Genomic DNA, 12,079 nt, shown 5'->3' with positions numbered 1-12,079 from the left:
GACTCATTTTTTATGCTCCTCCTCCTCCTCCTTCTCACACCTCTTTTCTTCCTCCTCCCTCCTTTCATACTGGTATCTTTGTAATCTGTTCACAGGAAAAGTGGGAGACTCTTTTTGTGTGCAACTTAGTCCGCAGTGATGCACAATAACTGCAAAATGCAAACTGCGAACAACAAAAACGAGCTCCCGGAGGTGAAATGCCTTCTGGAACAATGGGAAGAGATTTATATTTGTCTGTTTCCTAATTATCATTAAAAAAAAAAAAATCGTCGTTTTTTTTACCGTCAATTATTCCATCGCTTATTCAGGTAATCCCGCAGAAATTTTTGCGTGAAACAATTTTTGTGGTCGATTTATCCAACTGGTCGGCCCTTTGCACTAATCAGTCAGGCAGAAGCTCTCGGTTTCAAAAGAGGTTGGTGACCCCTGTTATATAATATCATTTCATTGTATTATAATATTCATTATACACGTTGAAAAATGTGTCGTTTTGATTCCTTTAATTCATAATGTAAGTGATTGTTAAAAATGCTACATTTTCCTTTATGGTTGTTTTGTTTTTACGTTCGGAGAGGACTTGATTTAAAAAAAATATTTTTAACGGGATGTTTACTGATTTTATACATTGATTGAAAAAATAAAATAGATTTGATTCTAAATAGACGAATCCGACATTTAATCAATTGAGTTATATGACGCTTTACAGAAAATTATATTTGACAAAATTTTTGGGCACAATTTTCTTTGGACGTCGATGACACGGTAACATTTTTCAAGAATTCCCTTCGCTATGATTCAGTCATTTTTCCCCCCCCCCCCCTCGATTTAAAAATCCAATCTTTTCTTCATTGAAAAAAAACCCAACAACAATGTTGTGCTACTCAAGTCCAGACACACAACACAAACTCTTGATTGTCTTTGAAAAGAGCAAAGGTCCAAAGCTCCTCCCCTTCTCACTTGATGTGGACGTTTCAAATTCCCGCACTCGTGCCGCGTTTGCGCCGTCTTCCCTGAAATGCCGTGAGCACAACTTTACTTCAAGCGAAACTTATTTCCTTTGCCTCTGTGCTGACATCTCGTTATTTGATTGTCTTGGGATGAGGTGGGCCAGCGCGTTTACAACAATCTCCAGCTCCCCCCTACCTCTAATGAGGGCAATAAAAAGTGGATTAAATGGTTATTCCCCCCCCCCCCCCCCCTCAAGTCTCCTCCCCTGAAATGCATTCTCTGTAGGTTTTAAGTCTGGAGATTGACTTGGAAAGTCAAAAACGACTTTTACTGTTTTTTTTACGGTTGTTTGTCTTTCAATGGAGCGGGGGACCGGTCCAGGGCGTACCCCGCCTCTTGCCCCAGTCAGCCGGGAGAGGCTCCGGAGCACAGCAATCTAAGTGGTAGAGAAAATGAACGGATGAGATGAATCGGAAAAGGAATTCAAGCGAAGAAAAAAAAAAAAAAAAGGCGCTTGCAGTGGTTTCAGTGGCCTGCTCATACAGACGTTTATTGTCATCAATAATTCATATTTGCCGATACACAATAAAAGTCTTGTTCGCAGCTGATCCGAAAAACGATGCAGCGGCGGAGGTGCTGAGAATACAACATTTGCGGTGCTTCTAAGAAGAGGATGGCAGAAATTGTACACCGGACGCATCCCGCTATAGCGTCCATCTTGCCGCCTTAAGAGCTCAGAGTCCATTAAGGCGGGGCGGCGGCTGCGTCCCGTCGGGTCTCGTTCCCGGCCGTGGCGGCGCGTCAGAAGGGGTGCTCCGACACGAAGACGGTCAGCCGGATGATGGAGCTGCCGCGGAAGTTGATGACGTTGTTAACCGTCACCATCTCCAGGTCCAGGACCACTTCTCGGGGACCCTTGATGGGGCGCGACAGCACCAGTGTGGCGCTCATGTTGCTGGTTTGCTGAGGAAGGAAATTCACAACACAAGCGCAAAGTGTCACACGGCGTGATGGCGAGGGCATTTGCGTTTTCTGGAGGAATTGCGGGTGAATGTGGAAATGCTGAATGAAAAAAAATTGGGAAATGTGGAGAATGGGATTGAATAATATGGAATGATGCGGAATAATATGAAATCATATGGAAGGATGTGGAATGGAAAATATGCAATATGTTGGAGAAAAATGTGGATTTTTTTTTTGGTATGTGGGAATTTCTGGAATCTTGAAAATCATTCCTAAGGTTCCTAAATCGGATGAGATGAGCATTTAAAATTTTGAATAAGAACAATGTGAACCTGTTATGTTAAAGCAACATTGTATCATAAGTCAGTTTTTTTATGGCGGCACCATGTGGACAAAAGTGGGAGTGTAGCTCCTGCTAGCCTGCAATTTGGACTGAATTACATTTCCATTTCCAGTGGCTGTGTGAAAGCTGAATAGCGATGAGGTAATGAATCTATTTTGGTTCAAACAATACTTTTGTTTTTTGTTTTTTTTTGTTTTGGGGCTTCTGCTATGACACCACTAATAGCGTGTAGACATTCGAGTTCCTTATAGCGAAAGGAGGAAGTGAGAATGCTGTAAAGGAATTCAGGACATTTGCATTTTTTTTGTGTGTGCCGGAGTTGCTCCCATCCTCCTCAAAGTTGCTTATTGCCCGTAAAAACCATACCGACCCCCTGCCAGGACATGACACAAGTCCCATTCAACTAATTGTACGCCAATGTTTCATCAAAAGAGTTGTGAAATTTTTTTTATTAAGGTCAAATTCTTGCCCAGTGCTGCTTTAAATGTGCCACTGGGAACGAATGAGGCTTTTTGGGTGAAAAATGCGTAATTGTGAGAATGATGTGAATTTCTGGAACATATTGAAGTTGGAATAACATGAATTGGAGGAATCATGTGTCAGGACATGCACGTCAAAAAAAAGTAAGAGGAATATTTGAAATGATGGAACGCTTTCAGCTCTTGAGACTTGGAATTCGCGATCGAGTGGCCGCGGCGCCGCCTGCTGGTGGTTTTCCGCGGCGCAGGGGCATGAAACGGTGCCCAGGCTAACCGGCAAACGACGGGTAAAAGTGTCCCTCACCCTCATGTAGAACTCTTGGCCCTCGTTGCCCGATTTGATCTGGAAGATGTAGAAGGCGCCCGGGTAGCGCGTGGTGGCCTGCATCTGGAAGATGTCGGCGGGCACGCTGCGTCCGGACGACAGGTCCATGTGTCGGTACAGGATGGTGAAGGGCTGGTCCCTGCACGCAGGGTTGCCCGTGGTGCACATGCACTGACTGCGCACACCAGAGAGCAAAGCGCGTGAGTGAGGAGCGCTTCTTTGAAGTGGCGACCGCGTTGCGTTCGAGGACGGCGACGCCGCACTCACTTGTCGCCCACTTCAACGTAAGGAGGCGGACACTGTAAAGGAGCCAGGCATGTGTGGCCTCCCTGGAAATTGAAACAGACTCGTTCTGTTGTACAGGTGTTGTTACCACTCTCACATTCATTGATATCTTCAAAATCAAGCACACGACAACACCACTCGGGGTCAGTTCAAACACGGGAATGCACAGGGAATGGATTTTTGACTTGCTCGGGAGCGGACTTTCAATTGTACCTTCGCAGCTCCGGCCGTCCTCGTAGACGTAGTAGCCGGGCGGGCAGATGCAGTTGAAGGAGCCCGGCGTGTTCACGCATCGGTGCTGACACAGGAACTCGGAGAAGCTGCACTCGTCCACGTCTGCGGGGAAGTTAGGAATATTTGAATTCTTTTTGGAAATGACTTAAAAAAAAAAAAAAAAAAATGAAAATACAGTGCTAGGGAAAGCGGATGACGGACGCTCAATTTTTAGTAAAATGCCAGCTCTGCATACCAGCATGCTAACCTCAACTTTGTCTATAATATTTTCAATGAATTTAGAAAAAGCAAATAGTCTTGTTTCAATAATATGATACATGTGTACATATAGTCTATACATAACTGGAATTAGAAAATACAACTTTTACAAAAAAAAAAAATTATAAGCCGTCATTGAAATTCTCTCTTCCCACTTATAAAATCATAACATTAATTTTGTGCACCAACCGCCAAATCATATTAGCCGTTTCGAGTCAGAACGCCCAAATATTTAGATAAGCATTAAGTATAATTATGAAAGCGATGTCTTATAACACACCCAATACGTAGAGTAGAGGAAACTGGATTGACGTACAGTATTATCTGCCCAATATAGTGAAAACTTTCAAACTTTACCGCTAAATTGGCGACACTGCTGACAGTCGTAGCTCTTGCGTTTTACCTCCCTTATACAAGCATCCACACGTGCACATAAAATAAAGGCATACATTTCAAAATAAAAGCATCACATATTGTCTGTGAGGGCCGGTCAGAGACATCGGGCGGGCCGCATGTGGCCCCCGTGCCCTAGTTTGCTTTAAGGGTTATACAACACTCCGACTATTGATGCGCTTTGTCAGTGTTGCCACAGTTACCTTGAAAAATCGACTTAGATAATTCCCTCATTACTGGATATCAATCGTAATGATTATTGGTCAACAATAGCCAGACTCAGCATATGAGAAAATGGCTTACCACTACTACTGTTTCTATTGTGTGCTTTTATTATCGTCCATATCTTGTTTCTAGTGATTATATTTGTTTTTATTCTTTTTTTATTTGTTTAATCAATACTCATAGCTCAAGTCAAATTACCACTCATTTTCTCGTGGATTACATTGAAGTATTCTTCTTGATTTTTGCTACTACGTTTGGCCTTACCGTTGCAGGAGGTTCCATCGGCCGCCAGCTCGAACCCTTCGTCGCAGTTGCACATAAAGGAGCCGTGGTTGTTGAAGCAGCCGTGACTACACGGCTCGTCCGCGCACTCGTCCACATCTAACACACACGCACACAAAGTTTGTGCAACAATTCCGGGAACTCTTCTTTTTCTGGAAATGTTTCCAAACAGATGATTTGCATTTGCATGTCGTTAAGGTTGCGTAAGAGCAATTCTCTGGAGACGTCCCGGAAACATCACAACCTTCGACTTTATGTCCTATTGTTAATAAAAAAAGAATCATAAAAACATCACCCGCTGGCCAAGAATCTGGTTACAAAGTAGAGTTGTGGGAAATACGTGATGTCACCGAACGCACCTTGGCAGCTGCGGTTGTCCGGGTTGAGGACGAAGCCCGGGTTACACGAGCAGGAATACGAGCCTGGCACGTTGGCGCACAGCTGCTGGCAGTAACCGTAGCGACACTCGTCTATATCTGCAAAGAATACGGTAAGGTGTGAATTTATCATCCATTTTTTTTTTTATCCGATTGTGATCATTAAGTTGGCAAGAAATATGCATTTACATGAAGTGACCACAGGAGGGCTCTGTTTTCCTTTTGTTGGCGCTGGAATTGACTTGACTGGGGCACAGTGGACATTCACAGACATATTCTCTCTCTCTCTCTCTTTATTTTTAATATAAAAAATATATACTTTTGACAAGAGTTTGGGGTTAAAAAAAATAGGTCATCCAGCTTGACTGTTTCTACTGGTCCAACCGCAAGCAAAATGACTGCATTTTTCAGACCACTCAAGAAAAAAAAATCCCTGTACGACGTATCTATGTAAATTAATTCATACATGATAACAGATAAAAAAAAGGATGAGTTAACAGCCAGTGACCAACGACCAATGAAAATTAAGACCTGAAGCGCAAATACCTGGTGTGGTGTGTCATAATTGACCTCTAGGCCGACTGATGAAGAGCTACTCACCCTGACACTGGCCCCCGATGAGCCAGAAGCCTTCGGTGCAGGAGCACGTGTAGCCCCCCGCCGTGTTGATGCACACTTGGGTGGGGTTACAGTGGTGGGAGTTGGTCTCACATTCGTCAATGTCTGAAAGAACAGGATCAAAACACAAGATGGAGTAAAAAAAAATATACCTGGTGTAAAAAGAATTTGTTTCCAACTAAGGCTGGATAATATGGCAAAAAATGATAATGATCTACTTTCACGTGGTAAGATATGAATTATTATCATGTTTGTCTTTAGATTGTTTTTAAATTGTCAGTTTTAAAGCATCCTCACTGAAAACGAAAGTAACTAGAGAATACGTCAACATTTTATTAAGATATAAAGTACTGTAAAAAAAAATAAAACATAAAAAGATGAACACAGAAATCTATTAACACAATTTCTACTCGATGCAAGAAATGTCGAAAAAATATAAACACAATGAAGGGGGCGCAGGCACATAGTGGTGTAATACGGTGCAATGTCTAATATTGACCAGCAGAGGACAGCATTTGCTACTGAATGAAAGGCTCGAAAAAGCGAAAAGGGCAACACACCATGTTGCAACAGCGGTGTGACAGTAAAATATCAAACAAATGTTATATTTTGGTTAAAATAAAAACTTTGACAAACTGGGAAAAATCTGTTCTGCACCAGGCTGCACAAACAAAAGCGGAAGGTGAAAAAGTCGATTGATTAATTGCCTGCTGTCACACCCATTTCCTCCATGTTTGACCGAGTCAATACTGTATGCTCACAGAATGGGCTGAAATAAATAAATATATGCCATCAGAAATTCAACTCACTGTGGTGGCACCTGACCAGACGTACCCCTAAAAGTGAATATCTGATTGTCAGCAGGATGAACTTATCACCAATAGAGGACGCTAATAAACCGTGAAATGGTCGTGGCTAGTTTAGATCCATTAGAATCGACGTTTGTGTTGCCTGGAAATGTCGGTGGGCCAAAGCCACTCCTCGGGGCCAAAATTTTATGTCGACATATTTTTGCGGTCAACTTTTTCGACTTTTTTCCCCAGCCCTATACCTGAAATTTGTCATGATCACTAAACGCGATCATATAACCGCCCAAAATATTTCAACACAGCAGGGCAGGAAAATTAAGTGTTAAGGGTTGAAATTTCTCTATAGGGGTTATGATAAGTATAATCGGTACCTACAATAATTCGATTATTTAAAAAAAAAAAAAAAAAAGGTCAGGGTTAGCTAATTTAATAGCGTATCTGCCACCGCAAGCAAGAACGTACTCAAATGAGTGCTCAAGGATAGACACTTTCACTTTCGATCGCTTTATTGCTCATGGTAAGAAAATAAACGTGTAATAAGCAGATTAATACATGAACTGCCCTTGACTACAATTCACGGCAAGTCACTCAACGCAGCTGTCAGCCAGACAGCTCCCCGCTCCCATTTGCTGACACGCCATTCGCGCCCACGTCACTCACCAGGCCAGGTCCCGCCTTGTCTTTAAAAGCCATGCACACTCAGAGTCACAGATACTACGTAAGAATGTGAGGACGGCAACCCCAAGGGATTAAAAAGACTTTGCCCAAATCTGATCGGCTGGATCACATCAGAAGATAATTTGCATTTTATGCAAAATCGGTGATCATCAATGACGTCATTGATGGATCGGCAATATAAGATCGTAAATCGTTCACTTCCACTTCTGTGCTGCCATTGTTGACGATCCAAGGTTTCTCAGCAGATAAAGTTGGATTTTATTTTTTTTTATGTTTTAAAAAAAGATATTTAAAAAATATTGTTTGGGTTTTTTTTTTCAGGGCGTTGGGATTAATGACTTAAACAGCTGGTGACTATTGCTGGGCATAATGATAGGCATGAAGACTGTGTGAAAAGGATCTTTTGTCAAAATTCCTTTTTGAAAAAGTGATTGTAGCATTTACTGTCGCATGAGCACTTTCTTCCAAGTAATTCCAGAAATGTCCCGGCTGCCTGCCACCCCGTTTCCTTCTTCGCCGTGTTTTTTCCCCACTCTCCGGCCTTTGTTTCTACAACATTCCAGGTCGGAGCTGTCAGCTATCGGCTCCCATTTTGTTTTTGCTGCGCATTAACAGATCGCTCCGATTACGCGCACAATTCCTCCGACTTCCTTAAGAGGCAATGACAAAAATCTACCGGGCCGGAGGGAAGCGGAGGGCGGGGTACGAGGGGGCCTCTTGTTTGCTCAGGCGGCTTGGACCGGCGATAAGCGCGACTCTGCACCGCCCTACAGGGAACCGAGTCGGTCATATATATTGATTTTTTTTTTTTTTTTTAATCCAGTGAAATGAACATTAAATGAAAAGGCATTTTGAAAGTGACCCCAAAAAAAAAAGGCCTAAGAAAAAGATCATCCTGCCATGTTCGCTGACTTTAGCTCTTGCTTCACAATCCCACATTATGACTTTAGGGACGTTTTTGTATCGTACATTATCATTAAGTACTGTTTCCTCAAGGGCCCAAAAAAGTCAATTAAATTCAGTATTATTATATTTCAAAATCCACTTTTTTTTTTGTGATTTAAGTGATTCTGACTTAGACCCCCAAAATAAAAGCAGCTGCAGGAATTTCTGGCAAGTACTCGCTGTGTCTCTCCTAATTATTCCAACAATCTCCCTTAGTTTTTTTCACAGCCGCATGAGGACTTTCTGATGGAGATAACCGGTTCCATTTCCACAGAAAAAAAAAAAAGGCCACTAAAATTCCCATCAAAGCTGAGTTTGTTCCGCGTCCAGACGAGAAGTCTGTAGGTGGTGTCATTACATCATAACACACCGACTGGGGCGGGGTGGGGGTTGTCTGTGATTGATTGGCTCATTACGCGCAAACACAAGCGGGCCTGTTCTACGCAATACAAATACGGCAACATGACTTCATGTTTGCCGCTGGCACGCTGTCGTTGACCCGAAACAAGGCACCTTTTTCAGTAACACTTTATGAGGTACACCCGGACGCCGCCCTTAATAACATCCAACAGAAAAAGTAGCGCAGTTGTCTAAATAGGAAATTAATGTAACAGTATATTTTCTATTGTCGTTGTAGTTTGCAATGTATCATCCCAAAAGCTATTTCGAATGTTTTGGCGACATAATACGGTCCATGCCACGAAAAATTATCCTCGTCAAGGCATCATTTCAATGCAGGTGTACTGTAATATTTCGGTTAGTTGGACTATGATTGGAAGTAAATCCGATGGCTCTCCCTTGACAGTTTTAGAGGCGTAAAGGCTGAGAAATGTTGATAAAAATTCCAGCAAAAAAAAAATATTAGATGAAGCTACACACTGGATGAAGCATAGGTGTGTTGTAATGTTTTTGTAAAAGAAAATTTAAAGCATGCAGTAAAAAAATAAAAAAATAATAAAAAAATTTTAAATCTTTCATTACAGCCACTGTAATATGCAGTAAGAAAATGTTATTCAGTGATTCTTTCAAGTGCCACTAGGGGGAGCCCTTGTACGAAATTCAGTGAAGCACTTACTGTAACATTTTATCTGATGGAAAAATGATCAACAAAATATGAAAAATTGAAAAACAGTTGACACTCAAACAAATGACAACAAGAATGCACACAAACAGCAAAAAAAAAAAAAAAAAAAAAAAGCACTCACCATTGCAGGTTCCGTCATCCGCCAGCGTGTATCCCAGGATGCACGGTACCGGGTAGCCCACCTGCGGGTAGCTGGGTTCAGCCGACCTCGGGGGAGCCGGCACGTAGCTGTCTGGCTGGCCGGCGGACGTGCCGGTGCCGGTGCCGGTTCCGGCGCCGCCCCCACGCCCCTGATATGCCGGCTCGGGCTGCTGCTGCACCGGCGGGGGCTCGGGCCCGTAGGGCTGGCTGTAGAGGCCGTGGGGCAGGCACAGGTAGCCCCCGCGCTGGTTGACGCAACGCATGTCCCCCCTGCAGGGGTCTGGAAGGGTCCGACACTCATCCACGTCTGCGAGAGGGACACATTTATGCTCACATTAATCCATTTGGTGGGCCCTCCAACACTAAAAAGTTACAAAAACAAGTTTGACTAAGCAAAATGAAAGAGAATTACTTTGTAGAAGAGCTACGCCCACCCTCTAGAATGTTTTTTTTTTTTTTTTTTAATTCAGCCCTCAAAGTAAGAAACATGGAATTGGATAGGCAACTCTACCATGAGTAGACCCACAAAAAAAAAAAAAAGTATCAAAAAGCCACACTTGGCAAGGCACAAGTGTTCTGCCATTTTGCTTTGAAGCAAAAAATTGGCTCGAGAACTGTTTTTCAAAAATTAGCCGCCAAAGCCAGTCCCACTAAGCGACATAAAATTAGGAGGGGGTGTCTATCATGAGTCGACCCCGCCCCCCAAAAATTCTCAAGAAGCCACGCCTAAAAAGACCAAGGTCTTTTACCGGCGTCCGCCGTTTTGGTTTGGCTATTAAATTTGAATCGTTTATACGACGAAAACAGACGATGCCAAGTCGTGATTCCGATGATGTCATCGGTAACATCGTTTTAGAAGAACACTTACCTATACACTGCCTTGACCTGCGGTCGTATCGGAAGCCATCTGTGCACGTCTGCGTGGACACCAATACAATTAGACTCTCATCGGTGCACGACATCATGTGATTTTTGCAATCAATTTGTTCCTATAAGCTGCACACATAATTTGCAGAAGTTCCTATAGAATACTTTATAAGAGACATTTTAAGCTTCCAGCAGCCTACAGCAACACATTGACACAGTAAAGCCAAACATTTTTTCTTTCCAGAATATGTTCTATGCAGTCCCACTTGTCTAAACACGGCATTTTGATTAATATTGCATTTGTGGGATATGCGAAATCCACCTGTTTTTAGCTAGCTCAGGGGGCGGCCATTTTGTCACTTCTGTCGACCGAAGATGACATCGAAGTTGCTCGGGGCTCAGATAACGACCAATCATGGCTCAGCTTCAGAAAACAGGTGAGCCGTGATTGGTCGTTATCTGTGCCTTGAACAACTTCAGTTGACCCAAGTGACAAAATGGCCGCCGCCTGAGATGGCTAAAAGTGGGTACATTTTACTGCTTAACTTATTTTCCACAAATGTAATATGACTCACAATGCCGTATTTCAACTAGTGGGCCTTCATGGAACATATTGTGGAAAAAAATAATTTGGGGTTGACTTACTTTGTACATTTTACTTTATATGCTGTATCACAAAAGCTGATTTATACTTTAAACCAGTCTTTCCTCAAGTTGACGTCTGCCAGGGGAGTTGTGCACATAAAATTATATTTTTTGTTTTATCCAATTACTACTACTAATAATAATAACGTTGACATGAGCTTTTTAAGTTTGTCATAAATCAATCTATGCCAGGGCTGGACTGCTTCCCCACAAAAAAAAAAACAAAAAAAACATTTGAATTAGTAAATGGATGAATGGGCTGTTCTTTCTAAATTGTGGGCCAGTCTCTTGGGGTAAAATAAAATCGGCCCCAAAAGACGACTGCCCACTGGGCATTTGCCATGTATGTTAGATGTTCAGTCCAGCCCTGATGCTTTCTGTGCCCCTGATCAAATTAAATATGTATGACTTACTTCTAGATATGTAATACATAACAAAAATAGATGAAAGAATATTTGAAATCCAGTCTTTTATTCACACATCTTCCAGATGGCTACTTTAAAACATGCCGTTCAAGGGTGTTTCATAACTCAAGTCCCCAGTACTGTGTGCTGTACCTCCAGAATAAATCATATTCGTGATAAGCTCAAATGAATGAAAAGTAGCGTGTGTGTGCGCGCGAGTGTGTGTGTGTGTGTGAAGCCATGAATAAAAGTTCTTACCTGGCTGTGCGCTGACTGCATACAAAGCAAAATAAATAGCAGAGCTGCCACCATCCTGCAAAGAAGATAAGTCCACTTTGGTTTGTTTCACTTGTAGGGTGCATTGCAAACTTCCTGTTAGTCAAAAACAACAACAAAACCACCAAAAATAAATATAAAAAATCCAATACTGACCTTGTAGAGGAGCAAAGCGTGAAGCCACGTATGTCACCAAGCATGTTTTTCATTTCCTCCTCAGCTCCTTTCACTTCGACAACCCTTAAAACATTGACCCCCACCAGTGGGCTAAGACCCCCACCCGCACGATGTCATATACAACTTCCCCCCCCTCCCCAAAGTGGACCGAGGCGCTACTGGTGTCACCGCTTTTTTAAAAAGTTGATTTAGCTATGCCCCCCGCCCCCTGCCTCACTCCACAGCTGGATCCCATCAGACCAGAAAGGGACGCCCCACGCCCCCACCACCCCCTCCCTCCCGTCCCCCCACCCTACATGCCTTGTGCTCACATCAAGCTAAGC

The 12,079-nt window shown here is 42.8% G+C and overlaps 1 protein-coding gene across 1 annotated transcript; it reads right to left on the bottom strand.

The window, feature by feature from the left end:
• Nucleotides 1-1,467: 1,467 nt before the first annotated feature.
• Nucleotides 1,468-11,867, bottom strand: fbln5 (fibulin 5). Its single transcript, XM_086049199.1, has 11 exons — nucleotides 11,736-11,867; nucleotides 11,562-11,616; nucleotides 10,256-10,304; nucleotides 9,368-9,694; nucleotides 5,713-5,835; nucleotides 5,095-5,211; nucleotides 4,718-4,834; nucleotides 3,557-3,679; nucleotides 3,326-3,452; nucleotides 3,038-3,233; nucleotides 1,468-1,911 (listed from the first exon to the last, which is right to left on the bottom strand). Exons 1-11 carry the CDS (start codon nucleotides 11,786-11,788, stop codon nucleotides 1,750-1,752), a joined length of 1,449 nt encoding a protein of 482 aa, XP_085905325.1. The 5' UTR covers nucleotides 11,789-11,867; the 3' UTR covers nucleotides 1,468-1,749.
• Nucleotides 11,868-12,079: the final 212 nt, after the last annotated feature.

Source organism: Filicampus tigris, chromosome 13, assembly GCF_054856515.1.
Source record: "Filicampus tigris isolate MCC_2025a chromosome 13, RoL_Ftig_1.0, whole genome shotgun sequence".
Taxonomy (NCBI): Eukaryota; Metazoa; Chordata; class Actinopteri; order Syngnathiformes; family Syngnathidae; genus Filicampus; species Filicampus tigris.
The sequence above is the reverse complement of the archived record's forward strand: the minus strand, read 5'-3'. Positions and strand labels throughout refer to the sequence as shown.

Bases quoted from the DNA above. Each gene is read 5' to 3' on its own strand.
- fbln5 (XM_086049199.1), bottom strand. From the start codon at position 11,788: ATGAAAAACATGCTTGGTGACATACGTGGCTTCACGCTTTGCTCCTCT. The intron at 5,836-9,367 runs GTGAGTGCTTTT...CTGTTCTTTCAG, and splicing joins GGATGACGGAACCTGCAATG to ACATTGACGAATGTGAGACC. The intron at 1,912-3,037 runs GTGAGGGACACT...TTCCTTCCTCAG, and splicing joins GCCAAGAGTTCTACATGAGG to CAAACCAGCAACATGAGCGC.